Raw genomic sequence first — 27,684 nt, forward strand, 5'->3', positions numbered from 1 at the left:
TACTAAAGTATACTTTCCTCCCCAACAAAGGTGACCAGTACCCGGCTTACGGGACAAAGTGGGGGAAGTCAGTTGACGACTTCATGTCACAAAATCTGAATTATCCCTTGAACATATACTATTAATAAAATTGACTGTCAAGTGTTTTTAATTTGTTGCTATGTCAAATGTAGATTCATTACAATACGTTTTTAATACATCTTGTATCACTATTAATAATACTACAATGCTGTGAACCATAAAAAGAGGCTAAACTACAAATCTTCAGTGCAGTCATATTTCCTTATGTCAACAATGTCATATTTCAGGCATAAGGTGTGTAAAATAATGAAAAAAAGACCGCACCAAATGTGTCAAACTAAAAAAAGTTCAGTGTTTTAAATAGAAGTTCAAAACAAAAAGCCAGATGTCTATTCCCATTTCATTTTATTGGCTTGTCATCTCCGCGGCAACAAGAGAGACCGAGTAACAGAGTACAAAAACAAAGATCTATACTGTAGAAAAGTATGCTTATACTGAAATATGTCCAAAGAACAAAACATATTTTAAAAGCTTTGTGTGTATGTCTGTGTACATTTTCTCTATATGTATTCTGTAAAATTTAAATAATAAAAAAAAAAAGGAATGTCACGGTACAATTCTCCCAAAAGATGACGTTTGAGTCCACTGCTGTGCACAGTCAGTATTTGGAAGGCACTTTGCAACAGACCAAAAGCAGAAAGCCAAAGAATAAAAAATGCATCTTTTACATTTGAGTACCAATGGGAGTGAAGCATCTTTCACTTTGCCCCCCCCGCCCAAATAACAACACTAGCCTTAACGGAGTCACAAAAAACAAAAAGATAACTTAAGAAGCGTCTAACACAACAGACAAAAGCAACAAAATATGTTTATGTACACGTCCACCAGTGACACACTGCTTCAATATTTAGATATATTTATAAGATGGTATATACATTTGATACAATACACTATAGAAGCATAAATAATATAGAAACTCCAATCAAAACAAGAGCAACATCGCACACATACACACACTCGCACACTTCGGCGTTGCATCAGGAACCTTTTGTCATCCTTCCTAACTAGACAGGACGTCAGGTTTTGTCGACAAATACTTCCACAATCATATACTGCGAGGTTCCGTGAAACGATGCAGTACAGAACGCTCATTTTATGTCACGCCGATGACTAACTCGTGTCTATGATTGGTCCTTTGGGTCACATTTTCTTAGCGGCTGCCATTACCGCCCCTTTCATGCAGACGTGTCGCCAATCAGCCATCACAGCAGATCTGATAGAACCTGGCAAAGCGGGACATTGACTTTGTGGCGCCATCCCACCTCTGTTACCACCAACCGCCCAGTCCACTTAGTGCTGTTTCAGCACAGTTTCTGTCAAACTTGCTTGTTCTGTATAAAAAGGCACGGGTGAATAAATGCCGGATCAACTGTTACAGGGCTGATTTTGCGGTATTTCTGTGTGAAAGGGGCGCAAACAACGCGCGCACACTCACATCCCATCCAACATAACTTAGAACAAGAGCTTCAAACTTGACAAAAACTTGACATACGACACAAAGAAACAAAAAAAAAGTGCACCCCAAAAGCAGGGGCATAAATAAGTTAATAAAATAGAATCTACATTTCATAAAATATATATACTGATCATTTAGCTGACCTTGGTCCTCGATAAAGGAACACGCATGGATGGAGCACAAAGAACGGGGAACATTGTCGTCATTTTGGGAACAGCAATGATTCTGACAAGCATGTCTGGAGAATGTGCTTGAAAAGTCAAAGAAAAAGAAAAAAAAAGTGCCTTTAACTTTCGTCTTCTGTCGGTTGCTTGCTCTTTTGTGACTCAGGCAAAAGGGGAAACATGCTAAGTTTTGTGTTTGCTTGCATTGGACACATTGAAAGAGTCTTGTCGGTGAAAGAGCATTATAAATAAACAATCAAACCCCGCCCATTGTTCTGAAGGCTAAGACGATAACGCAACAGTACTCGGATGCATCCGTTGATTCGTCACATGTAGAGAAACATGTGAAAGCCGTTAAACAAGAACAAAAACAACTCATGTCTCATCCTATGCTCCGTATATTTTTCTTCCTTTATAAAGATAATTACAACAGCGTATATGCACTTTCCAAAATGTAGAAAAAGTAGGAATCATATGGCAGTCTGACAAAAATACACACATTGAGCAAGAGAAGTAGTCTTGAGGCAAAGACGGAGCGACCTGGCTTTGTACGGAACATGGCGGACCGAGCACATCACTTCCCTCCAAAGTCCACTCCGCTTTGACCGGCCTCTGCGTCCACCAGCGACGACGCAAAAGCCGACTGGACTATCTGGAAGCCGAAGGACTCCAGCAGAGACATGCTCTGCTGAGGAGAGAAGGGGGTCAGCTCGCTTAAACTGGACCCCGAGCCCGCCTGAGCCCTGGGGGTTTTGTGTACTCTGTGCTGGTGTTTCTTGAGGTAGGACCGGGTGCGGAAGGCCTGGTCGCAGATGGCGCAGGTGAATTTCTTCTCGGGGTCCGTCTTGGTTTTGGGACCCTCCGGGGAACCGAGGCCCCCCTCAGAGACTCTGTTGCAGGCCAGCGACGGCACGTCCAGCTCCGGCCTGTCCGTTTTGTGTGGAGATTTCAGTTCTTCACCGTTGGACAGTTCCCCAAATGAAGGATCCGATTCTTCGGAATCCAGATGAGGACACTTGTCAGCATTTTCCTGCCCATCTAAGGCAAAAACAGGAAGTGGGCATGAGAGGAAAGAAGGGAAAATGAAAGGAAAGAAGCATTAGGACAGCAGGGCTCTTTAATAATTGCATTTTTGTGCGTTTCCATGGTAAAGGTCGCAGGTCGCAGTTGGACACATTTATTAGTGGCCTTGTAAATGATTTATAATTAAATAGCTATTCACACAGCTAAGTAAAACTGATCCAAACTGAATTGTACCTTCTCCAAGTGGGATGGCTTCCTTGAAGCCTGGCTACAGCATGAAACCATTCACTTAAAAGTCCATTTGTCCACTGAAAGTGTCGCTAGGCCAGTCAAGCATCGTGCACCCGCCCCACCCCACCTCCTGCTGGACTGTACTGACCTGCAGCAGGCCCGTGGACGGGGAAAGCGGGCACCCCACCAGAGCGACACTCCCAGAAATACGGAGCCCCGCCTGGCTTCCCTACTAGCAGCTCGGGCTGCTGGCCCAATGCTGGAGGGCATGATGGCTGGGGGAGGATTGGAGGTCCGTGATAGCGAGCCCCTGTCTCGGGTGAGGAGAGTACCAGCTGTCGACTGGCGTCTACAACGGCACCCAGTCGGGGGGGGGAAAGGAAGGATAGACATAACAGGCCACCACAGAGACACAGTTACTATCTGAAGGGCTTATAAACACAACATGCTCCCCAGGAAACACTTCCTAGAATAACCCTTCAACCTTCCTGGGATCATCACACAACCACTAAAATAAGTCGGCAGTAGACTTGCCTCATCACTACCATCATCATCATTTTGACAATGACATCCCATAGACAAGATGCACATGCCAGGAACATGCCGGTGTACGTGCTCATTAATGATGCACTTGCACACAACCATATAGATTACTTGTTTAACACAGACCCACACCTACAGTATTCCCCCAACGGGAATACACCCCCCACATTTCTTGTATATTGTATATATACAGCAGCATAGATGTACCGTCCACTGAAAATAAGTCAACACACAGTCATTATCGTCTAAATAGCTGGCAACACAAGTGGTTAGCAAGATATCCGTGTCATGCATGCAGTCAAACACAAAGGTGGTAGTGGTCTGGCGCTGCATGAGTGCTGCTGGCACTTGAATGAATTCCAACATGTACTGCGATCTCTTCCCTTGGGAAACTGTGCCGCTTAACAGTTTCCCAATGTGAGTGGAAGATGAAGGTGGAGGTGATGGAGTGGCCAAGTATGTCTCCTCTCCTTGTGTGGAGTGTTAGCAGACCACAATGACTGTGTGTTGACTTACTGTATCCATTGAGAAGAAACGGTTGCTAAAATGTGAGGGCTGCACTCACTTTTAGGAGATACCGCAGCGTACAAACTAGCTCTTTGTAACACACTTTGGCACACGTAACCATCTCTGTGCTATTACATCTTTGAGGTTCATCCAATAAAGAATGCAGTATGACCAAACATGCAGTAGTGTGCATTGTGGACAACCTGGCAATGGACCAGCCAAGAAAAGACACAAACCATATGCAGCCATGGCCATGCCGGGCACACACGCACACACAAACAGGAAAACTCCCCACATGGTTCTTCTTCTTCATAATAATAATAATCTAATGTTGATGACAGAGAGATTTGATCTGCCCAAAGGTCTGTCACAACTCTAGATGTAGCACACAATGTTCCTGAACTACACACTCATACACACACCTGCACGCATGAACACACGTACGCAGTGAGTGACAAGCTCAGAGCAGCACAGCCTTGTGTTTTCAACAAAGATGCAGCAGCACAACCAGTGAAAGAAGCCGGAGATGTGAATGTTTTGGGATGGGCCGGGCGGTGGCTTGCCTTCCACTGAGCACTGGCGTCCCATGTGGTAAGGGGCGCCGTTGTGCATCTGTAGTTCCCCGCTTGGCTGGGGGAAGGTGTGCAATGTGGCTGAGGGGGGCAGTGGAGAGCCATGATGAGTCTTTGTATGCACCTTAAGGTAGGAGGCAGTGGAGAAACCTGGGACCGAGAAGAGCACAAACAAGGCAGTCGTTTGCAAACTCCAAGGCCTTGACCGGGGCGCCGCGTAAACCGAGGCTGTCCACAACCAGCTCGTGGTCGCCTGGCATGGTTTGACCAGAACAACACTACTAATTGACTGGATGAAACCATCTAGAGAAAATGACAGCAGATGTCCTTTAAACTATGCAGCCACGTGTCATCCTTGCTACCACAATCTAGCATAATAACTTGATTCAAATGACATTTATCACACAAGGTCATTAAAAAATAAGAAAAATCAGCATAAATCAGGTGTCTCTTCACATTCCGTCGCTTCTCAGCATGCTTTTTGGCACTTCTTTTGTAAAATGTTGCAAAAGTCAGAGCAAAAGAGTTAACATAACTTCTATTTACTACCCTCCAATAGTAGTAGTAGTTGTCCTGAGCATGTGACATCTACCTACTGTGTGTTAAGTGGCTGTGTGGTGATTTTAGCATTATTTTATGACACCGTAAGGCACACTGTTAAGTTGCGCAATGACCTTCTCTTTATTGGTGAGTTAATCACTTGGTTCAAAGTTGATTCCAGCCTCCAGCGGCCGTTGGCTGAGTTGAGTTTGAGACCCCTGGTATAGATATTTTCATTGTGAACTGTTTCCAGGAAGAATTGGCCACAAATTCGCACAAAGCCGTCAAGCACGACATCACGCAAAACACCAGCATGTCACACGTGACCTCAGTGTGCCTTAGTTCAGTGAGCATCTAAAGGCCTAACTGTTCAATTTATTAGCTAGAATTAGGAGGACACTACCCACTTACGGTGACGGTCAGTAAAATGTACTAGCGAGAGCTCTGCAGTATTTTAGGTCCTTTTCACACAGCTTGCTAAAGCTGGCATTTCCCTGCCTATTTTCAGTGTAAACTAAATAAGAAATAATAATGAAAAAATATTCTGTAACATCACGCCTTCACTGGGTTCTGCATGTGCAAAAAGCAAAGACGGATAACTGCATACGCTTCTCTTGCGGCTCTGATGCTGCAATTGTGAACAATATCTGTGTGAAAGATGAGGCCATGATATGAGCAACAGAAGTATCATGGCCCAAGCAGAGCTTCTTGTGTAGGCTTTTCAGAGTCGCCATACTGCACTGGAGCTTGTGACCGGCCGTGGACTGAATTACCTTTGTTGCAAATGCCGCAGTAGTTGTGCGTCCCTTCGCTGTGTTTCTTGAGGTGGTCCGTCATGTAGGCTGCTCGGAGGAACTTGCCGCAAACTTTGCAGGGAATTTTGTCCTCGTGACATGCGAGGTGTGACCTGAGGCGATCTCTTGTTGCAAAAGAGGCATTACAAATCTGCAAGAGAGGAAACAACACAAGTTGTTGAAATGTTGAAAAACTCATCAACTCATCAATTTCTTTTGTATAAGGATCCTGCATGTCACCTGGCACTTGTGGGGTCTCTCTGTTGTGTGGACTTGCTTGATATGCCCGTTCAGGTGGTCTGGTCTGGAGAGTAAATTATATTTACCTTTTTAATCTATGTTCCAACAACACATCATCGACACAAGTGATGAAAAATTATCTTCCGGTGAAAACATCCTGAACTAGGTCTGTCAAAATAACAAATTTCGATGCCTAGAGACCATTTTTAACCAATGTAAAGATAATATGGCATAATAATGTGAGTATATCATATCAAAAGGAATACATTTTAGTTTCTCAAGACCATTTCCCTTGTAATTCGAATGTAAAGTACTTTGAAATAAAATAAATTGAACATTATAAATTAAACAGTGACAAAATGTGTTCTCTTTCAGCAAAAACTGCACTTAAACAAGAATCAATCACAACATTTCTGATTCTGAATCAGTGTCATTTTTGTTCATGTCTGGATATTGACAAAAAAACAATAACAAGAAATAACCCATAAATACTCTTAAGTTCACACTGTGACGTCAACATCCCACTCCTTGCATGCATACACGCCTTGTGTTACCAGTATTTGACGCAAATGGTAGTCCCATCAGATATTGACTGGTTTTTGGTTGACACCAGTACAGTTAAACTGTGCAATTGTTCAGTAACACAGACTTAGATTGACTTGTGGACATCATTTGAGAGAGATGGGTCTTTTATGTACATGGAGAACTTCTTAAATCTTGGATTTATGAAAATTCGAGCGAAAACAGAAGTATTTTTGTTGGGTTTAAGAGTCAAAAAAAGTGAAGGTACACTATGAGTCCAACCTCCACACCGGCAGGGGGCAGTGTACATTTTGGAAGAGTCCCTGATTGAGAGCCTGAAGAAGTGGTCAGCGTTGTTGAAACCAAAACAAATCGCCAAACATAAATGCAGATTTGGAATGGCATATATGCTAGTTTAACTAAAAATGGAGCCAGACACACCAAAATAACGTTCTGTGTCAAACTAAAACGAATGTGAACCAGTGAAACGACACCACACACATGCCATATTGCTATTGTCAAAATGAGTTCTCCTCTTAACGACACAACCACAACAAAGACGTCACAGAATAAAGTGAAACTCACCTGGAAAAGCCTTTGCCGCAACTTTGACACACGTACGGTTTTCCCACCGAGCCGTCGTGGGAGCGCACATGATACGACATCCTGTCTTTGCGTTTGAAACGCAGTCCACACACGTGACACGCATAGGGCTTCTCCCCGGAGTGGGACAGCTTATGTCGGTTAAGGTGGTAAACGTCGCGGAAAACTTTACCGCAAATGTCGCAGCCGACGTGCCGCCGCGTCCTCTCCCTCTTGCGGCCGTTGTCCAGCGTCAGGTCCCCGGGGAAATGTTCCCCGTTCTCCTGGCCCATCATCCCTATGTTACCGGAGCGTCCACCGATGTTGGCTCCGTGTTGGGCTTCGTGGTTCTTCAGACGGGAGGCTTCGGTGAAAGCTTTACCGCAAGCCCCGCACGGGAAGAGGACAATGTCTTTCTGCGTGTTGTGGTGGAAGGCGACGGGCTCTTCTGACCCGCCTGCCTTCTTCGGTCTCCCCCTTCCCCGCTTGGTGCCGTGATGAAAGGAGCTACCCGTTGTTACAACCGGTAAACCTTCCACTTGCTGGAGGATGTGCATCGATCCATCAGCGGCGTCCCCCAGGAGTCCACTCCCATCCACATGTCCATTGTTAGCGAAGCTCTGCCCATTCACCTGCAGCCCGTTCACCAAGTCCTCCTGCTGGGCCACCGTGAAGCCCAGCTCCGTGGATCCAACGGCCTGGAAGAGGCTGGCGTTTCCTCCCCGTGAGGCCGGGACGAGGATTTGCACATTAGATTGTTTGATGACCTCCTGGCAGATCTCGATGACGGATCGCATCAACAGAAACTTGGCAGCTGTCATCAGTTCGGGGAAGCTCTCCAGCCGCACCACAATCCTCGACGTGTACGCGAAGTCCAAGATGTCTTTGAAAACTTTCGGGCTGATGGTGTGCATCTCCAGCTCCCTGGCTTCCCCCCCACCGCTGAAGACCGACTCGAAGTACTCGCTGCACGCCGCCAGCACCGCCTTGTGAGCGGGGAAGCTCTCCTCGCCGACGCGCAGGATCACGTCGCAGAACCTGCCTCCATCTTTCCTCTGGACGTTGAGGTTGTGTAGCATCTCGGCGCTGTGCTTGCTCACCTGGTAGGTGTACGAAGAAGTCCAAGATGGCTCCGCTACTTTCTCCATGCCGAATTCATCCACCGGCGAAAGGTCGTGAGCGGCCACGGTGGAAGAAAGGACGGTAGCTAGCCGAGGCGAGCCGTCGGTTAGTTAACAGTTAACGCTTAGCTAGCAACAACCCCCCCGCTCCTTTACGTTCAGATGCTAGCCTCGCAGCAAGCTAAAAATGGCAGCCCCCCAGCTTCCTGTGAACTTTGAACTCTTTCTTCACGGGTGGGGGGTCGGTCTCTTTATGTCCGGAAGACTCAAATGTTTACATTGAGCCAATTGTTCTTTTAGTTATTTGATATCCGTTTCGCTTTCACATTATCAATATGGACGTGCTTCGGGGGTGTTTAAAAAAAAAACGCTGGGAGAAAATATGAATACGCAGATCCCCTCCAAAGACGCGGTCTTCACTTCCTGTTGACACAAACCCCTCCCCCAAAACTTCCGCTCGACAATCGACATGTCGCCCTGGCTGGTCCTCAGTTGCCTTCAGCTTATCATCTTCCCATCAATTTAAATGGCCACATAATTTGGTGAACAATGCAATGTCCTCAAGTGATCTCATTCCAATGTTTACATTGTTGACATGATTTTAAATAATTGCCAGTCATTCAGTAGTCCCACATTTAATAAGTTATTTGAGAACATGGTCTTGCATCAAATAATTAACTTCCCTAAATTTATAGAATCCTGGCCCGAACTAGTCCCAGAGTTTGAATTCTTTTTCCCAAGTTGTGAGCTTGAAATTGGAGGTGAATCTATTTCTCATTTTAATTTTAATAACTGGGCTCATGCTGATTAAGGTTTTTAATGTCACAGCCATCTAGTCCAATCAAACCCAAACAGCAAGAGTGGGAGGAAAAACAGACAAACACTTTATACCAAAATGATTTAGTCAATTTTATTTATTAATTCTATCTGTGCTTCATAACTTAATAGCACAAAAAATGGAGTCCCCTACACCTCCAAAAATTGTGATCCTGCCTCTTCTTGTGGCAGGATGATGGGAAGGGACACAGTTTCAGAAGAAAACCAAACAAAAATACACAGAAGGCACAACCAGCTGTCCCTTGGAGTCGCCTTGAAATGATCCAGCTCATCACATCTACAGAACTGAGCCAGCATCAAGGTAAGAGTACACAGCAAAATCTCCTCATCCAACACTTGCAGTAGCTCTCAGTGCAGTTCTTGAGGGAAAATGAATGTCACAACAAGAGTGATACAAGGTCATGGTGACAGTCTCTACAGCATTTAAACTGCACAATACTTTCACCTCCTCTATTCCTAGAAAAGAAACCATTGCTATATACAGGGGGACTAAGAAAAGTTCCCATCATCTGTACAATTGTGAATATACATAACTTACTCCCAAATTTACTACGAGTCTCATACAAAAAAAGAGGGACAAAAAAAGTCACTTTGCTGCAGTAACAAATCTCCATTGCCTGACTTCCATTTTGTGTCAATCTTAAAGAGCTTGGGGTCAAAACAGACTGCAGGTGTGTGCAGCAGCTTTCAAATTAAAGTTCACATTTTAAATGCATTGATCAGGGAGGGTGGGGGGGTGGGGGAGATTTCGCAGTCCGCCTCAGTGTTAATTTTCTTATGGCCGGAACTCCAACTCATCAACACTTATGACCTTAGCTGGCATGGAGGGAAGTTGTTGATCCAGCACGTCTGATCCAAACCACTTGGAGAGGCCTGGAGGGGGGCTCCTGCCGTGCCGCTGGGGACCATTTGTTCGATGCGGCCCTTGGCTCTGAGACTGTGAGCCTGGGATGCTCTGATGTACTGCAAGAGGAAAAATGTTTAAAACCACAATCTATTTTGATTTGATGAACAAGATGGCATGTATATGTGCTAGCATGTACTTGTGCATACATTTAGAATAAACCTTTGAGATGCAGCACTTGCTTTTACTCACTTGGTCTCTGCTGCTGCATTACTGCCAGCTGCATCTGACTATTTGCTCTGGGAGGTAGAAGCGGGTGCCCTCCCGTGGCACTGAGAGGGTACATCGGTTGGCCAAGTATTGCGGGAGGCAAGCCCTGAAGCTGAGCAAGGTCATGTGGATATATACCTGATAAGGAGCGAGACAAAGTTGCGTTTGTTAGACCGCAATGTTAAGGACCCAAGAATGTTTGGCGTTACCTTGGGCAAGTGCAGGGGTAAGCTGCTGGGGTTGGATTCCCTGTGCAATCATTCGTTGAACCACATTTGGGTGGAGCTGGGGAGGAGGGCGCACCATTGGTACATGGGATAGTAGCGGTACCGGGTAGATGGGACGAGGGAAAGTGGAAGATGGCCCTGGCAGTGCCGCGGTAGACGTATGATGTCCAGCAGAAAGAGGCCTGAGTCGCTCCTGGTCCTTGTTTGGCAAGCTCTGAGAGGTGGACTTCATTCCACCAGACTGGGCAGCATTCCCTTCCACGGCATCCGGATGTAGATTAGGCAAGGTTTCTATCAAGATAAGCATGTCCAAAATCTCAACACTCAAATTCAAAATATGTACATTTAAAAAGGCCTGTACCATCTTGTGCTGCTGCCTCCTCTTTGGTCTCTGATCGACCTGATGGATCATCTTTGCTTTTCTCTTTCGTCGCATACATTTTGCGGATCACTGACGTGGGTGTAAATGATGGAGACAGCTAACAAGAAAATAAAACACTTTAGCATTTTGTATCTATGAAACATCAAGGAACAACTTTGTGGCCGAGGAGCATAAAATGTTGCTTACCATGCTGGTGACAGCACTGCCTGGTGAGTTCCTTCCAGCAGGCTGGGCCCCTGGGCCAGGGGAGCGGTTAACACGCTGTGGACTGAAACCAAGAGCACATTAGATACAAGTATGCTATATATGCAGTAAATGTTAGCTTAGGAGTATACTGCACAACCCATTTGCTTAGAAGGATAGTTCCTCACCGATTTCGAAAACATTTGTCCTGTGGGAGCCTGTTGTAGCCAGACTGGTATTGATGGTGGGCCTGTAGTGCAAGATCGTGGTGAAATGCTAGTGCCTCTAGATCTGCATGATTCACTGGCATGGAGAGCGCCCTCATCTGGGAAACAGGAAGGAAAACATGTTGAAACAAATTAATCAAATTCTGTCCAAGACTGTCACAAATGTTAAACTGTTTTTTTTATAGTTTTACATACAGAAAACTTGAAATGCATATAAAAACATAGTTGAAAGGAATAAAGAATTTAAGGTGGCTTTTACTTCCATTGAAGACATAATTGTTCCCAAAGACACCAAGAAGATGCATGCCATATTATACACTAACCGAAGAATGCACACAGAGGCAAAACAAAAAACACGCCAACCAGGGTGGACGCTAACAGAGGTTCCACTGTACTAACATCAAGTTCCGAATAGTAGGTCTGTGAAAGAAACCCAAGGAAAACAATTGTGCTACCTGCTGCTGAGCTGCAGATCCAGGGCTGATAGACCTGTGTATATCAGCAAATTGTTCAGGCATCATGGGCTGAGGACCAACTGGGAAGCCTTGAGCTACCAAGAGGAGAGAAAAGACTTATCCAGCTTGTTTGAAACAACACATCACAACATGTTTAACACATGCCTATTACCTGCTGAATGTGGTAACCGGCTATTGAAGTAGTCGGGTGAGAGTGCCCTCTGTGGAAAGAGAGGTGGCGAGGGACCCTTGTGCAGCAGGCCATGTAGCGGATTGGGGGCCGCTGGGCCTTCAGAATTGCCCAAAAGGTTGCCAAGGAGTGCGGGTGAGCCACTACGAGCCGGTCCTCCTAGGAGCTCCTGTGATGCAACACACATTTGATCATTTTATGGTAACTTACACCCAAAATTACAGTGTCATTTGAGACATTCGCAGGGCTACTAATTGATGTTCTACATTTTGACTCATCTCAAATACCTGGAAGATGTTTTTTGGCTGCTGAGCAGGCATCTTAGCTTCAGGCAGAGTCACCACCGATTGGTCTGAAGATGGCTGAAATCATACACAACATTGAATTTGTGAATGCAATGGAACCCCAGCATAACAGAGGTTTCGGATTCTGAAGCCAATTTATGCCCATCACAGTCTTAATAAAATTGTTTGCAAAAGTTCTCCAAGTTACAAGTTTAGTTTTTCCTTTACCAGTGAAACATGTCCAGTCTAAAGTAATGAAATTGAATTTAAATGAGAAATACTTGCATTGCTTGAGCCGGATTTGGGGTGAGTTGGCAGGGTTCCACTCGCCTTCATGCTGCTGACCAGTTTATTAAAAGCAGACATGTCAGTGTCACGCGCGCGTGAGCGGACACTGGGACCTCCAGTTAAAGCCTCCTCTAAATGCTCGGCCATGAAGGGCGTCCCGTTGCCTCTCTTTGGTGGGGCCACCTTTTGCCTGTGTGGTTCTGAGCCTAGTTTCATGCCCTTCATCTCACCCTCCACCTCCTCCAGGGACAGCACTGCTCCAGAGTGAGCTATGGTTGAGATAGTAAAAACTTAAATCACCATCACTCCATGTTAATGCCAATATAAAAAGGTCTAATTTCTAGAAACACGAGCATTTTTATTCAACAGAAGTTTCACAAGGTTACCAAAGAACACTAATAAAATTCATTCAACTATTAAGTGCACACAACATTTTTACATAACTGAAGTAACACTCACTGCTTTCCCGTAGGCGAGCCTTGTTGACTGAAAGTGTGGAGAGAAGAGGCTTCACGTCTATTTTGGCCTTGTGCAACAGTTCCAGTATGTCCACTTTCTCTTTGCCCTCCGATGATTGAATGGGTGTGAAGTATGAAACAGGACCTTGACCAGGAGATGTGCCGAGCCCTTCAAGACCTTATAGCGAAGGTAGTCGCAAGATTAACTTGAAAACTTGACTTATACCCTGCATTGGAACAAAGAAATCTTACCTGCTAGTTTTTCCAGCTCCTCATGCGGCGTGGACCTCAGGCTGCTTGAGCGGCTGCCTGAAGGGCTCAAGTTACTGGAGAACCATTGACTGAAGCGGCTTGCTGATACTGGTCCCTCCCCTAAAACATCCTCGATCATCTAAAAAAGACAGAAGCCAGAGACTGAAAAGGTGAGTGGGCAAAAAGGTAAAAAAGTGCCAGTCATGTTTACGCTGTTTTACTGCATCGCTGGAGTCGTGTTATTCACAGTACAAAAAGATGAACTCTGGCAAGACCTCCTCACTAGCTAATTTGAGAATTAAATATATAGCCAAGTTGATGGGCATAAACTTAAAAATAGAAATGATCCCATCAACAATCCTCATGAGTGATATGAACACATCTTTTCAGTGCATTGTAAAAATATAAAAACTTCATGGCAAAAAAAGGATACACGTAAGGGACGTAGCATTTCCGCATATAATCTTCAGGAAAAGCCTCACAAAGTGCCACCAACTGTCCAATTATGTAATGTGAAGCCAAAGAACTGTGAAAGTTACCCCACAACACCAGCTCACTACTAGCTGGTGAGAGACTAGCTTCATGACACACACCAGCAGTGTGTCAGTGGCGTGTTCACAATGCCTCAGGCTACACTATATATTGGAGCTGCCGCCACGCTAACGTTCCTTTTTATGTTGCAATGTGAAATCAATGCACCCAGGAAGGCAGTTCCAGTAATGCTGAAAAATGACCAAAACACAGCAAGTATTACATGTCTTTGTAGGCGGAATACGGTGTGCCCCATTAAGTGCATCAGTAAGCCGCGTCTTTTTTAAAATCTTTATAATGCACATAACCATGTCAGAGAAAGGTGAGTTGTGATGAAGTTGCAGCAGCAACTTCTAGTGATGCTTAGTACCACAGCAAATAGATGGATAGGTACATGGAACCTTGTCATTCTAAAAAGCCAAAAAATCCATGTGCACCCCAGTCCTTACAGATGCCAGTCCTGGCATGGTCTTCTCCAGGTTAAAAAATTCATTGAAGTCAAAGTCTCCAGCCGACTGCTCTGGCAGCACATCTGGGTGGGGAACCTCCTGATCGGCTGTAGGGCGGACACTGACATCTTGCTCCTCTGGCTGTCCATTGCAGGCCACTGATGCACATAAAACATGGCAAATTAAGCAGCAGTATTTTGAACATACCTAAATTTACCCTATTTGAACGTACTCTCTTTTACAGACTCAGTCCTCTTCCTTGACCGCCTCGACTTGCGTCTGTCATCCTCCAGTATTTTATCATCAAATCCAATGAGCTCTATAGTCTCAGACTGGCTTGTCGGACCGCCAGAAAACCATTCTGGCTCCTCCTCCGCATACGAGTCATTCCTTCTCCTTTCGCTGAACACACGCTTGTCTCCAAAGTCTCTCTCTCTCTGGGACAAAGAAAAGACAAGTCAAGGACAAAACATGGGCTTGGTCTACCCGTGTCAAGTTATTTGATACCTGGCATGAAAAAAAAAATCAAGGCAGCATATGGCCATCTTTTAGTTTATGCTCATGCAAGATATGACAATACATACAGTATGGAAGGTTTGAGCACAAACATCAAGTTCATCGACAGAAGTCTGAATGTCTTGTTTTAACGTTAGCATTACTTGTGTGAAGTGTCTAGAGGTAACTTTTGTTGTGGACTACTTTATATGTAAAACTGACTTGACATTGCAGTACCAACTGTAACACTTAATGTAGTAAGACTGACTTGGAATGAAATCAATCTGAGCCAACCCTGTATCTTTTATCCTTGAAGTCTCGCTCCCGTTCCCTCTCCTTCTCTAGGCGGGCTTCTCTCTCAAAGGCTCGGGCAGCAATGATGCGTCCACTTCCAATTCTACGCGGTCCTCCTAAACGGAGACTCTCATTCTCCTTGTTTTCGAGGGGGCTGATTGGTCGGGAGGAGTGTACGGCAGGTGCAGCATTGCCTTGGCATCCACCTCCAAAGCTGCGACGCTGCGGGCTCAGTATGACATCCAAGTCATCCTCTTTTAGCCGCTCACGAGGATCTGAACAAAACCCAGGAAACTGGCTTAATTTTAGCTGAGCACAAACATCTTACCAAACCAAACAAGAATTTTAGCTCAAAGGGGATCTATTGTGCATTTACAATTTTGGACCTAGAAATGTTACAATGTTATATTCTTGTGTTAAACACTGCCAAAGCATCAGATGAGGTTTAAGGACTCTGCACGCCCTGTTTTAATCATTGAAATCCCTTTACCTGGGATTCTTCTTTTCAGTGGAACTCGATCCTCTGAATAATCCTTCTTCAAAGCATCCATTGGAGAGTTGCGTCCTGAGGTGGGATACAGCGAGGCATGCCACTTCTCAGGGTCCCAAACACCATCACTGCGCCAAAACAGACATTACAATAAACAATTGGGAAAATCGACTCAAGTACAGTCTCACTCAATTTTTTTTTCCAATATTCGCCATAAATTCACTGTATTTGAGGCAGCCTGAGGCTCATTTTTCTCACCTTTCCAGCATGTAGACTAAATATGTAGCAGTGTTCTCCCTCTCTCCCTCAACACCCTCCATCCCGTTGCTGTGCTCACGACTTTGCAGTGTGTAACCCCCCCCCTCTCATCACTCAAGTGTTGACACAAACGGCACAACACATTTTGACAAATCACATGCAGCTTCAAAGAAAAAAAGGCAAGCAGGAAAAAAAAAAAAAAACAGCCGATGAATTCACTTCAAACACCTTTACAAGTGTGGATCCCGACCTAAAGACGAGCGCGCGTCATTACTAGCCACAGTGGCAAGTAGTTTGGAGATACCTTTCTTTCAATTGCTACCACTTCCTGGTGAAATACATCAACCAGTGGTATTAATGGTCCTGTGGCACATAAACACTGCAAAAACACCAATTAGATGGCTCCTGCTACTAACCACCACACATAGATTGCACTCCTGAGGGAAACACTTCAATTGCAATCCAGTTCTCTTTGATCAGTAATCGATCATATACCATGCATACTTCAAAACCATGTTGTAGGCTGCACCACCATTGAAGTTCAAGGCCGATATTAAATGTAGTGAATAAACTTAAAAGGTGAGTGCTATCAAACTATATCAGGCAAAAGACCTGAAATTACAAAAATCAAGCCTTTTCTAACACAGCAGGGGAGAGCGGAGGAAACAGAAAATCACATAATTCATGTGTAGTGCAGAACCAGTAGCTTGTCACACCTAAGAATTAAGTCTTACCTGTCATATTTCTCTGATAGACATTCTGGCCTTTCATTGGAGATGGGCAGCTCTTTTATATAAAGAAGCTCTTCCTACATATTGACAAAACAGAATTAATTACAATCAAAACATCCAAAAATTAAAACGTCCCAATTGTCCCCCCCCTCCTGCACTTCACAACCTTGGTATATCTGTATGGAGCTGTTGCTGGTTTCTTAACTTGATCCGCAGCATCACCACTTCCATTCTTCTCTTCAACACAAGCGTCACCATCCATGGTAGATTTCAGATACAGGAAAACAGCCTCAAGGCAAACAATGACTCTGTTGGAAGTAAAGTTAAGAGTCTTTATTCAATGTGCGCCCTATGGCATGGCCCAATAGAGTACATGCTTTTGGTTAGATGCATTAAAAAAAGTATAAATCTTAAGGGTCGATGTTCAGTCAACAACAAAGAAAGTACATTGCAAATAATGTTGGGGAAAAGACATCAAAAGGCAGAAAAAAAGTCCAAAGGCCCAAAGGTTGTCCAAGCTGCAATTCTGACGCTGACGAGTCCCGGCAAGTCCCAACTATCCAATTAGCAAGTTAATTGATTACACCTTGGAGGCAATGAGAGGCAACTATTGCAAATGAGCAAATTGAGAAAAGACGAAATAGGTAGCAAGATAATTTAGCAAAACTACATTCAGATCAAGACAGTAGTTCTAAAACAACGTAATTGTTGTTTTTCTTTTAGAGTTCTGGTAAACATTACGCATCGTAAACGCCATCTGAACACCATGTTTAGTACACATTGTACAGACATCTAAAACACTATTCAATTAAAAACGACTCACCGGAGTGCCGGCTATGTAGGAAAGTGGTTGATGTCAGCTAGCTAGCTAATCTAGCCCCTTTAGCTAGCTAGCTAGCCAACTAGCTGGGGAATGGGATAAAGCCCACCCACGGAATCTTATGCCAGCTAGGTTATTGTAGTGATGTAAGGAAATTAACTGTACTAGGGTGACTTAAATAACTATACGGTCTTATCTTATTAGCTCTAAATAATCTGAAATACTTGTCTACACGCTCTCTCTTCCCTGAGTCGTAGCAGCAATTTTTCTCTGATCGCCGCTTTAAGAAGGTCCTCGGAACCCTGACGCAGTGCCCCTCGCGCCTTTGTAGAAATTGAACTCGTCTTATATGTTTGATATTTACCACAGAGAAAGCTAACAACACAACATTAAGCTGCTGGTGAGAAATATACCAGGAAGGGAGAAAAAAGAATTTATAACAAAAAAACAGTGTAGCCGCAACATGTTCAAAATGTACAGTTGTTACAGGCAACTACTCGGACAGCTAATCGCAGCTTTGGAGTGTGCTTGATTTGTAAACTTTTTGGAGCGGTGTTGGCGCCTTTGCGTATCTAAATCCTACGGTCCAAGTCAGTTAGAGCGTCATCGTCGTTGACAGGTTAATAAATTCAACAAACCCTGTCGGTCATTTCTGGTCACGTGACAAAGAAAAACAAATGCGCGGCAGTTAAGTTACCCTCACACTTCATTTCATACACCATTATGAGATCTAACTAAATTACACACAAAGACACACAATTACACAGCATTCACCATCTCGATTTTAAAACCGATGTGGTTACTTCTTATTTCTGCGCGATATTTTGGACCTATAATCTTATGGAGCACTTGTCTTCGTAATAATGCAGAATAACTCAAGAAAGTCGGCGCCCTTACAAAGAGCAAGATCACAGAGAGTCAAATTTGGTGTTGATACAAAAGTTCACTCACTTCAAAGTAGAAGTATTCCTTACAGAGTCGGATATAATTGGAACAAAGGTGGAAGGCTGAAAGAGTTAAGAATAAGGTGCAAAGTTTGTTACGTTTGCATTTTGTCTATTTAAAGGTATTGTCTGTTTGACCTCTACAATGTCTATAGGCACTTGGCAAGGAAGTTCCTTAAAATATGGATGCAGAACACATTTGGACAGATCCTTCCTCATGTAGCCAAGTAAATATTCATAATAACGAAACAGGTACTGTTCATTCTTGTTTGGACATTCCTGTTCTAAGGTTATGTGTATTGTGCAGGTGTCACTACGACAGTGTGCTGCAGAGACGAACATTTGGGGGATGGAGAGACGAGTTGTGGGCTTCCAGGAAGGAATGGAGTCTGTCACTGCGCGCAGAGTGTCATCACAAGTCGGTGCCTGACACTGTTATACAGGATTAGGACTCTTAATGATGGTGTCTTTCATGAAGGTATTACCTGCTCCAGTTGACGTTCCAAAGCTGGCAAACATATCTGGCACTGCAAGAGGAAAAGAAGAGCAAACTCCATAAAGCTCAATGGTTCGGTATGTTTTCGACCCAATCTTTAAATTTTAAGCTGTCTCAAATGCAAGCACTGTCTGCCAGATGAAAGGCGGCGGAAGCGGCGATTTTTGGACAGGTGGGAGAATTTCATCCAGATGAGACGGCTGAAAAGCGGAAGAAACCAACTGGCACGAAAGCATCACAGGCGCACAAATCTTTAGTATGTGAGAGTTGATCTACAGCTGCAATGTTGTGTGGGTGGTCACTTTTTAATGCATTATTTTTTCAGTTCAGTGTGGCGTCTATGGCAGATAAAGTTGCAGCAGCGTCAAAAGATTTGCAATATGGAAGACCAAGCCTTGACTCACCGGACAGTGAAGCTCCAGAGCAAGGTGAAGATTTCTTGCAGAGTACCCTCTTGCAAGAAGAAACCACTTGTACTTGCATGTGTGCTTGTGTGTGCTAACCTGTTCTCTTTCTATCTTTTGTGAAAGGCTTTTCTTCAGTGGAAAGAAAAGCACGCTGCCGTTTGTTCTCAGAGAGAGAACGAATCCAAAGCCTGGCTTCACTACATCAGCAGTATGAAAAATAAATCACTGCGTGACTGGAAAAGTTTTGTCCGCTTTCGCCAGCACAAGAGACAGTCACAAGGTTATCTTGAAGATATTTTTGGCAAATTTTCATATAAAGCATCACCACTGAGCTTTCATTCACTCGGCCATTCAGCTATCGCTACACACGTCGCCTGTCTTCGCCTGACAAGGTTGAGCTGGACTCTGTGGAGGAGCGCTTGGCGTCACAAACAGACTGAGGAGGAGCGTTTGCAAGGCGCATGGCAGCTGACCATGCGGGTATCTCAGCGTCGAGCCTTGCTGCACTGGAGAGCGTGTATCCTCTTTAAAACAATTTAGTCTTCATGCCCACTAACTGTAACACTTTACAATAGGGTACACAATATTACAGTAGTTAATTAGGAAGGAATTACTCATTAGTTCCTCAATAAGTACTGTTTTTTTGTGTACCTTATTGTAAAGTGAGACCCCCACTCTGACTACCAGTTTGATTCTTGAGCTCCCCCGCAGATGTAACACGGCGTAAAGAAAAAGCACTTCGAGGCCACATGGCAAGTCGACACCATCATAAGTGCCTGCAGGTAAGCTGTGGAGAGGGAAGCCTTCGTAACCGATTAATGATGTGTGCTGATGACTGTTTGTTCTTCTTTCAGCGTGCTGTACTGCGGGGCCTGTCACTCCACGTGAGCCAGAAAAGGGCGCAGCAGCTGAACAAAAAGGCAGCTGTCCAATATCGTCGCCAGACTGTAATTATTAGGCACTTGGTGAAAGCTAAACTACATTTACAGTAGATCCGCACTAGTCACAGACACACATACACAAATGGTAAAAAGCTGCAATTCATGGATGCACCCATAAAAAGAAACCCTAGAACAGGGGTGGGCAAACTTTTTGACTCACGGGCCGCATTGATTTAACAAAACGGGGGGGCAGACTACATATTTTACACGTAACAGTCCACCTGGTATTATTGTATCTGTAAAAGTGTCATGCAATCTGCTATTATTATTTATTATTTTATATTTAAATATTTTATATTTAAATATTTTTATTTAAATATTTTATATTTAAATATTTTAAAATTTATGATTATTATTATTATTATCATCATTATGCTTGTGTCCCTTTTTTCAGGAGCACTTTGTAAACAACAGACCACATCAAATAACAAAATTGATAAAACCATCAAAAGGTTGGCTCAAGCCATGATGCCAGTTCGTATGTTGAGTTTAAATGAAATACTTTGGAAAGAACGGACGGGCCGTATTCAAACACTTGGTGGGCCGGATGTGGCCCCCGGGCCGTAGTTTGCCCACCCCTGCCCTAGAATATACCTCTCACTGTTATTAAACAAAACAGACCTTTACACATTAAGAAACAATTACAGGCTTGCAGTAGGGGCGTCACAATATCGACACTACTAAGTGAAGTACATGAAAAAATACATGACAATATATTGCAATTTATGCTACGTTACCTTGCAATGATCCTCACAAGGTTACACTCTTCTGCACGCTGTGTGTATGCGGCCAGCCCCGCCTCCACCCATCAAGAAGAGAGACTGTGACTGAAAAAAGACACAAAACACTCTCACATCGTTCATGCCCTTGTTCTATGGAAGGTGCTGAACTCTCTTCTTGCCTGTGTGAAGGCCAGAGACGAGGAAAAAAGGCGTGGCAAGGCAATATATTGTGTTTTTGTGATTATTGATTATCATTCCAAGGCTAGTGCTCACAATACATTTTTCCCTGAACGAGAAATCATGTTTAAATCTCACAAGATCTGGTGACATGAGATCTTGTGTCCGTTTAATACATGGCCTGTTTTATTATTTTACATAGATGATCAATAAATATTGGAGGCTGTGGAAGGACCGGTTGGAGGAGGCTGAAGACGAACCTTTCCAAACACTGACAGACTTGGCGCTGACAAACTACCGGTACTTTTATTTTCTCTCTCTCATTCGTAATATATGGAGCCATGAAACAAGTAAATATAATTCATTATTTACGACTGCTCTGGTTTGTTATTGTTGTTTTCTGTTATGGCAGCACAAACCTGTTGAGTCGCTCTTATGACAACTGGAGAGTTAAGCTTGCACAGCAAAGACACTTGCAGGTATTTCATGTTGGACATGCACACACGTTCAGCGTAAAAATGGCTGTGTTGAACCATTTTAGCTTTAATGGATGTAGTGACTTGACAATGTGACAAAGCATCACAATTCTCAAGATCTAATCAAAATTCCTGTAGAAAAAGTTGACTACATGTTGTAAGTAGCATGCATGGGACTGAGGCATGTGTAGTGCAGTCGACTGAATTTTCATTAAATCCTATAGTTACCTTTACACTCAAAATACCCAAAATATTACATATGATCAGACAAAATAAGCCATAAATAAGACATAAATACAACTCCGGCTCATGTGGGTTTATTGGCTCTTCTGATGCAGGAGCTCGAGTGGCGTGCTGATGTCTGGTTTGCAGAGCACTTGTTGCCACACTACTTCTATTCCTGGATTGAGTTTACTCACCAAAGAAGGCTGAAGAAAGACAGGACACACAGGGCGGATGTCTACAACAAGTGAGCGAACAATAAGTGCTTGCACTCGTTTCCGTGTCCAGACCTCCATACGAATCATCTGCTCATCTTCAGGCAGCGCCTGTGCACTTGGGTGTGGTACTCTTGGCAGGAACGGTTGGGGAAACGCAAAGAGGAGATGCTGTCGCAGCGAATGGTGTGTTGACACTCAGTGAGCCTGTAGTGTGAATACCGTGTGTGGTTGTGTAACTGTGATGCGTTCCACAGGCCATTCTTCACGATGAGCAGCGTCGTCTGCAGAGAGCCTGGGCTCGATGGAGGCGACGGACCCAGCAGGAGAAGGAGAAGCAAGGGTGTCGGCGCATCTCAGTGACACAGCAGAAAGACGCTACTCCTGAGTTACACGGCAGGTGAGGGGAAGAGAGAGCATGTCCACAGACAGTGAACGCTAAATTATAACCTAAGCTGTAATTCACATACTTCTCCACTAGGTGGCGCAAATGCATACAATTTGTGTGTTGGAAAAGATCCATACATACAGTACATACTAAATAGTGTACACTTTATATTGCATTAGATATACTGCGCTCTGAAACACTCAACTCAAAGCTATTATTATCAAAATAGTATTTTGACAATAACATAACTTGTCATATTACTGCATAGTTACAGTAGTAACAATGGTAAATGATTCTGATTTGTATACCAGGAGGAGCAGTGAGGAGCAGGCTTGTCGTCAAGGCAATCTTTGTCGCATGAGAAGAGCGTTGGACAAGTGGAAAAAGGTGCTTGTCCTCTTTACTCATGGAGTCTACTTATATAAATATAATGAGCGGTACAAGTACATATACTATCATGTTGATTCATTGATCATACTGTTTATAATTTATATAATCCGCAATAACCATACTCTACTCTAGTCACTTCACTGCAATACTGTACATATTACTGTTATTATATATTGTCACATCCATACTGTTTATAATCTGTATAATCTACAATAGCCATATTATAGTCATTTATACCCCTGTACATATTCTCACTGTATCATAGTCATAGCCTGTATAGTTTTATTTACATAGATCTGTCCATACTTAGTACTAATGTACTTATAAAATTGCACTTCTGGTTGGATGCTAACTGCATTTTGTTGCCCTGTACCAGTGACATGAGCAATAACAATAAAGTTTAATCTAATCTAATCTAAAAGTGAATTGGAACGGCGACTAAACAATACTATTTCAGTTTGTTCAGGGACAGAAGTTCCAGACAAACAGACTGGAGCGGATGCAGCGCTGCCATGAAGATGGAGTCGCCAAGCACAGCTTTGTGGCCTGGAAGGTGCACTCACACCAGCATATAAATCACATTCAATAACAATGGGCTAGCTTGGGCATTAAGCAATATATACAATAGGAAGATTTCATTAGCTTGTTTCCATATGAGTTATTTGTTGTACTTCCAGGGCCAGTACAGACTCAATGTGTCTGAGCAGACAGAGCGAGCACTCTGGCACTGGGCCCTCACTCTTCAAGCCAAGGTATCACCTACCTGCTTCATCAACTCATGCCTTAAAACCGAGCGCAGGATGGCGGAGGACAGCTGACCTGGTTTTGATGCTTTTTTTTGGGGAACCCTTTTCATGCTTGACGTGCATGACTTTTATTTTCTAGGTTTTCTTGGCTTGGAGAGAAGAAACGAAGTGTGCCGTGTTCATCAGGGCGGACGGTGCTTTAAATCAAGGCAATAACTATCCACGTCCAGGTGCGTATCACATAATTAGAGAGAAATACAATGCTCTTTTTCGGTTCATATGCTGATTAGAGTACTTTCAAACTTTCAATAATGGACTTCCATCCATCAATTTTTATGCTGCTTATCCTCACTGGGGGCGTGGGTATGCTGGAGTCTATCCCAGCTGTTTTCGGTCGAGAGGCGGGGTACACCCTGGACTCGTCGCCAGCCAATCACAGAGCGCATATAGACAAACAACCATTCACACTCACATTAATACCTATGGACAATTAACCTGCACAATTAACATGCATGTTTTTGGAATGTGGGAGGAAACCGGAGTAACCGGCAAAAACCCACACAGAGAAAACATGCAAACTCCACACAGAGTGGAGATTGGACCCAGGTCTTCCAGATCTCCTGACTGTGTGGCCAACATGCTAACCACTCGGCCACTAATGGACTCTGTCAACAATTTGTCACATTTTCTGAGCTAACTGAATTTGGGCTTTCTATGATCTCTAAGCTGTTTATCAAAATTATTATTATTATTACTCTCTATTGAATCTATCCATAGAGGAGCTTGACTTTTTGACTTCAACTATGGAAGCAGCCGCTGTTTGTCGAACTCTAACATGAATTCCTTGCATAATATCCATAACGTCAACACACTGTTTATATCACCAGCGGAGCCACTGAAGAGGCAGACAGAAAAATCCCAGGAACATCACAACACCCAAGTGCTCCTTAAAGCACTGAGAGCATGGAACAAGCATCACCATGCCCGCCTCAAGTATAAGGTAAATTATTGTTTTATTTACCTTCAACCGTTCTTGCCGACGATGCTGTTCTCTCACCACAATGTGATGCTGATGTAGGTCATGAAACAACAAGGAATGTTGGTGCTGAGACGGAAGATGTACCAGAACTACTTTCAACTCTGGAGGAGGAAGGTGTGTTTTTCCAGATACGAATGTTCGAGTACCTGATTTACGTCACACATACAGTGGATACCTAAACTACTAAAGGAAGCAATAATAATAATAATAATAATATTAGTGCATTTTATTTAGAAGCACTGTTCTAAAAACGGGCGGCACGGCGGTCGAGTGGTTAGCGTGCAGACCTCACAGCTAGGAGACCAGGGTTCAATTCCACCCACGCATCCCCGTGCATGCGTGGGTTTTCTCCGGGTACTCCGGTTTCCTCCCACATTCCAAAAACATGCTAGGTTAATTGGCGACTCCAAATTATCCATAGGTATGAATGTGAGTGTGAATGGTTGTTTGTCTATATGTGCCCTGTGATTGGCTGGCCACCAGTCCAGGGTGTACCCCGCCTCTCGCCCAAAGACAGCTGGGATAGGCTCCAGCACCCCCGCGACCCTTGTGAGGAAAAGCGGTAGAAAATGAATGACTGAATGTTCTAAAAACTCAAAGGCACCTTACAGTAAAGCAAGAAAATGAGTAAAACAAAAAAACAGTACAACACAGCAGTAAAATACAGGAAACGTCAATCATTTGGAAGGATGATGTGAGGGTTAAACATTGAAAGCCAGTTTAAATAGGTTTGTTTGTTTTTCTCCATGACAGCAGATGACGTTACATCGGGTAATGACTTGAGAAAGAGTAGTCACTTGAGAAGACAAACTCACTTTTGCTGCAAAACCAAAATGGTTTACTTGTCCTTCAGTTTCAGGACACCCTCCAAGTGGCTGAGCAGACGGAACAAGCACTCTGGCATTGGGCCCTCACTCTTCAAGCCAAGGTGTCCCCCGCCTGCTCCTTGCGCTCTTACTCTAAAAAGCAATGTTGACAGCTCGTGTTGACGTGTTTTGGCAACCACGTTGCAGGTGCTGGATGGGTGGAGGCTGTGGGTCACAGAGCAGCGCAAGAAGAAGATTGAGGCGGTGGAAGCTGCTCAGGTCTACGGTGATCACATGTCCGACATCAAGCGGAGCCAAAGGCGGCACGACGAAGAAGCAGTGCGTTTATGGTTTACGTCTGAAAAAGTAACAATTTTATACACTGTGCATATTTTTTACAGCGATGGCTGCGTATTCAGAGCGTGGTGAGGTATTGTTTCATGAGGTGGAAGCAACGAGCTCTTTGCAAACCACTCGCAGCGCAACCACTGACCACGAAGGTGACATTCTGTGTCACTGACTTGAAAAAGGATTCTCCAGCTGACTGCGACGCAGACGTCCTGGACCTGTGAGTTCAGCAAATGACTTTTGAATATTCTTAACACATTCATATATGCTTCTTTTTTTCCAGAACATCTCCAATCATACGACGACAGCCTCGTCGCTGCACGGAACTGTTTGAGCCTCCTTTGAATGTTTTACAATATGAAGGGTATGCAATATTTGTTATTTTTTTTAGGCAAGGCAAGTTAATTTGTATAATGAATTTGATCCACAAAGCTATGAAATGCCATTTACATTTTGTACTTTTTATGTCCAGCACACTTTTGGCTTCCCCAAGACTCTCGGAGCACAGTTGCCCCTCACAGAAATATCTTCCTGCACTGTTTTCTACCTCCCTCCGTCATCCTTCCATCCCTTTCCCTGCCGCACATCAAATGGGAGATGAATGGGATGTGTCCCTTAAGAAAATTCCACTTTCCACTGAGGACGCAACCCACACACCTCGTGACCTGCTACTGCCTCCTGCTGCGTTCATGAGCACAGAAAAGACGGTAATAATGACTTCTTCGTATTTGGCTTCACTGTCACCTTTCACCTTATATTTTTATTTAGGACATTTTGTTGGGAAATGGGAGCATACGTCTTCAAGACGTGCATCCGATTGCACCGAGTGGAGAAACTGATGAGCCGTCTTCGCTGATAATCGAGCTAAGGAGCATCCAACAGGACATGAGGAGTTTCCAGCAGGACAGGAAGCAACTCAGGTGAGCGCTTATGGACAGCAGTTTGCGTTGCTCTCGTACTGTTGTTGACTCTTTGGCTGCTCAGGCTCTGGCAGAGAACAAAAGATGTGTTGCAGTGTTGGCTGCAGACCAGCGGAAAAGATGAGGACGTGGATAAAAATTCAGTGTGTCAACAGATGAAGGAGGTAAACAAGAAAAGCAAATTAGTAGGCCTGTCACAATAAATCAATTAACCCCATGATAAATAAAAACAAACAATAATTTTGCGTGTTTGTTTTCCTCCTCGCTGTCTACCAAACAGGCTGAATGATGAAAGGGCTAAAGTTTATTGTTTTTGATATGTGTACTTACATTATTATGTCATATATTATCATTACATTCATGAAAAAATTGTTTATCGGCCATATTTGTCATCGTGACAGGCCTACAAATCAATGTCACTTTCCCCAAATAGATTTGGTGATTTTGATGCATGTTGACAGATGGAGGAGCGCATCGACAGACTGTCCCGTGAGCTGGAAAAACGAAGGCCCGCCATGCGCTTGCATGCAGAAAGAGTCCGACGTTTACAAACTGCCCTCGACTCCTCAGGTTTTTCTTCACTTTATAAGCAAGCGCAGATGTAAATAAATCACTTTGAGGAGTTTGGTCAAGATTGCCAACATGTACGCATTTGTTGTACTCGGCACGCATTGTCAGTTTTGTGATTACAGCTGTTTCGGTGTATTGTCAACATTGTAAAATTGCATGTCGCTTGTACATAACAAAGTACATTTTATTCTGCGTTACACTCTGTATACTGAATGGCAATAAAGCTTTATTTGAATTGATTTATTTAGAATATTGACAAGGGGTGCAGGATAATTACTGGGCTGATTATGTTGTCATATCGATGAATCCCATAACATTAAAAATATCCCTCCAATAACCAATAATAGAAAAGCTACAATGAGTCGAGTTTACATGTATTGTGTGGGTGAACAAATCAAGCACTCCTTTTTTTCTCCTGCCTGTGATGTTAACATCATAACTTCCCCTGAACTAACTTGTGAAACATTCACTTTCCGAGGAAAATATGTAGTGAAAAGTGCAAAAAATTTGCCAGGGACCTATGTGTCGTCACACCG

At 43.8% G+C, this 27,684-nt stretch overlaps 3 protein-coding genes across 8 annotated transcripts; 1 reads left to right on the plus strand and 2 right to left on the minus strand.

Annotated features, from left to right (window-relative positions):
• Positions 1–303: 303 nt before the first annotated feature.
• On the minus strand, positions 304–8,856 carry patz1 (POZ/BTB and AT hook containing zinc finger 1). 2 transcript variants are annotated; one of them, XM_058074942.1, is made up of 6 exons: positions 7,259–8,856; positions 6,152–6,215; positions 5,891–6,062; positions 4,569–4,727; positions 3,104–3,304; positions 304–2,739 (listed from the first exon to the last, which is right to left on the minus strand). In XM_058074942.1, the coding sequence occupies exons 1-6, from the start codon at positions 8,401–8,403 to the stop codon at positions 2,276–2,278; spliced, it is 2,205 nt and encodes a 734-aa protein (XP_057930925.1). In that variant the 5' UTR covers positions 8,404–8,856; the 3' UTR covers positions 304–2,275. The 2 variants fall into 2 exon arrangements, with proteins under 2 accessions (XP_057930925.1, XP_057930934.1); XM_058074951.1 differs by lacking the exons at positions 3,104–3,304; positions 4,569–4,727 and having other exon boundaries at positions 308–2,739; positions 7,259–8,849.
• sfi1 (SFI1 centrin binding protein) lies at positions 7,357–27,387 on the plus strand. 3 transcript variants are annotated; one of them, XM_058074900.1, is made up of 32 exons: positions 7,357–8,358; positions 9,385–9,514; positions 13,036–13,211; positions 13,290–13,443; positions 18,441–18,512; positions 18,593–18,703; positions 18,764–18,858; positions 18,920–19,037; positions 19,107–19,209; positions 19,312–19,468; positions 19,544–19,705; positions 19,900–19,970; positions 20,043–20,135; positions 21,231–21,328; positions 21,441–21,507; positions 21,843–21,973; positions 22,046–22,127; positions 22,199–22,341; positions 22,641–22,716; positions 23,177–23,272; positions 23,397–23,471; positions 23,605–23,695; positions 24,353–24,465; positions 24,544–24,618; positions 25,358–25,432; positions 25,518–25,649; positions 25,712–25,878; positions 25,942–26,022; positions 26,131–26,365; positions 26,427–26,578; positions 26,643–26,742; positions 27,040–27,387. In XM_058074900.1, exons 5-32 carry the CDS (start codon positions 18,472–18,474, stop codon positions 27,181–27,183), a joined length of 3,084 nt encoding a protein of 1,027 aa, XP_057930883.1. In that variant the 5' UTR covers positions 7,357–8,358; positions 9,385–9,514; positions 13,036–13,211; positions 13,290–13,443; positions 18,441–18,471; the 3' UTR covers positions 27,184–27,387. The 3 variants fall into 3 exon arrangements, with proteins under 3 accessions (XP_057930883.1, XP_057930865.1, XP_057930874.1); XM_058074882.1 differs by lacking the exons at positions 7,357–8,358; positions 9,385–9,514; positions 13,036–13,211; positions 13,290–13,443 and adding an exon at positions 17,986–18,368; XM_058074891.1 differs by lacking the exons at positions 7,357–8,358; positions 9,385–9,514; positions 13,036–13,211; positions 13,290–13,443 and adding an exon at positions 17,986–18,368 and having other exon boundaries at positions 20,043–20,108.
• eif4enif1 (eukaryotic translation initiation factor 4E nuclear import factor 1) lies at positions 9,264–17,654 on the minus strand. Of its 3 annotated transcripts, none has more exons than XM_058074932.1 (19): positions 17,345–17,654; positions 16,688–16,829; positions 16,525–16,598; positions 15,533–15,660; positions 15,043–15,317; positions 14,486–14,690; positions 14,254–14,411; positions 13,274–13,412; positions 13,023–13,199; positions 12,561–12,832; positions 12,279–12,353; positions 11,974–12,160; positions 11,802–11,896; positions 11,308–11,444; positions 11,123–11,204; positions 10,916–11,033; positions 10,537–10,845; positions 10,310–10,465; positions 9,264–10,176 (listed from the first exon to the last, which is right to left on the minus strand). In XM_058074932.1, the coding sequence occupies exons 2-19, from the start codon at positions 16,781–16,783 to the stop codon at positions 9,989–9,991; spliced, it is 2,871 nt and encodes a 956-aa protein (XP_057930915.1). In that variant the 5' UTR covers positions 16,784–16,829; positions 17,345–17,654; the 3' UTR covers positions 9,264–9,988. The 3 variants fall into 3 exon arrangements, with proteins under 3 accessions (XP_057930915.1, XP_057930896.1, XP_057930905.1); XM_058074913.1 differs by having other exon boundaries at positions 11,308–11,447; XM_058074922.1 differs by lacking the exon at positions 17,345–17,654 and adding an exon at positions 16,969–17,101 and having other exon boundaries at positions 11,308–11,447.
• Positions 27,388–27,684: the final 297 nt, after the last annotated feature.

This window comes from Doryrhamphus excisus, chromosome 1 (assembly GCF_030265055.1).
Source record: "Doryrhamphus excisus isolate RoL2022-K1 chromosome 1, RoL_Dexc_1.0, whole genome shotgun sequence".
NCBI classification, from domain to species: domain Eukaryota; kingdom Metazoa; phylum Chordata; class Actinopteri; order Syngnathiformes; family Syngnathidae; genus Doryrhamphus; species Doryrhamphus excisus.

What these genes read in the sequence shown, in the direction of transcription:
- patz1 (XM_058074942.1), bottom strand. Translation starts at nt 8,403, where the DNA reads ATGGAGAAAGTAGCGGAGCCATCTTGGACTTCTTCGTACACCTACCAG. An exon ending in TGCGGCAAAGGCTTTTCCAG is followed by an intron (nt 6,216 to 7,258) that starts GTGAGTTTCACT and finishes TTTACTCTCCAG; the next exon opens with ACCAGACCACCTGAACGGGC. An exon ending in AGAGACCCCACAAGTGCCAG is followed by an intron (nt 6,063 to 6,151) that starts GTGACATGCAGG and finishes CCTCTCTTGCAG; the next exon opens with ATTTGTAATGCCTCTTTTGC.
- eif4enif1 (XM_058074913.1), bottom strand. Translation starts at nt 16,783, where the DNA reads ATGGATGGTGACGCTTGTGTTGAAGAGAAGAATGGAAGTGGTGATGCT. An exon ending in TCAAGGATAAAAGATACAGG is followed by an intron (nt 14,691 to 15,042) that starts GTTGGCTCAGAT and finishes TCTTTGTCCCAG; the next exon opens with AGAGAGAGAGACTTTGGAGA. An exon ending in GGAGGCAGCAGCACAAGATG is followed by an intron (nt 10,846 to 10,915) that starts GTACAGGCCTTT and finishes TTATCTTGATAG; the next exon opens with AAACCTTGCCTAATCTACAT.
- sfi1 (XM_058074882.1), top strand. Translation starts at nt 18,205, where the DNA reads ATGCAGAATAACTCAAGAAAGTCGGCGCCCTTACAAAGAGCAAGATCA. An exon ending in CTTGCTGCACTGGAGAGCGT is followed by an intron (nt 19,706 to 19,899) that starts GTATCCTCTTTA and finishes GCTCCCCCGCAG; the next exon opens with ATGTAACACGGCGTAAAGAA. An exon ending in CACAGCAAAGACACTTGCAG is followed by an intron (nt 21,508 to 21,842) that starts GTATTTCATGTT and finishes CTTCTGATGCAG; the next exon opens with GAGCTCGAGTGGCGTGCTGA.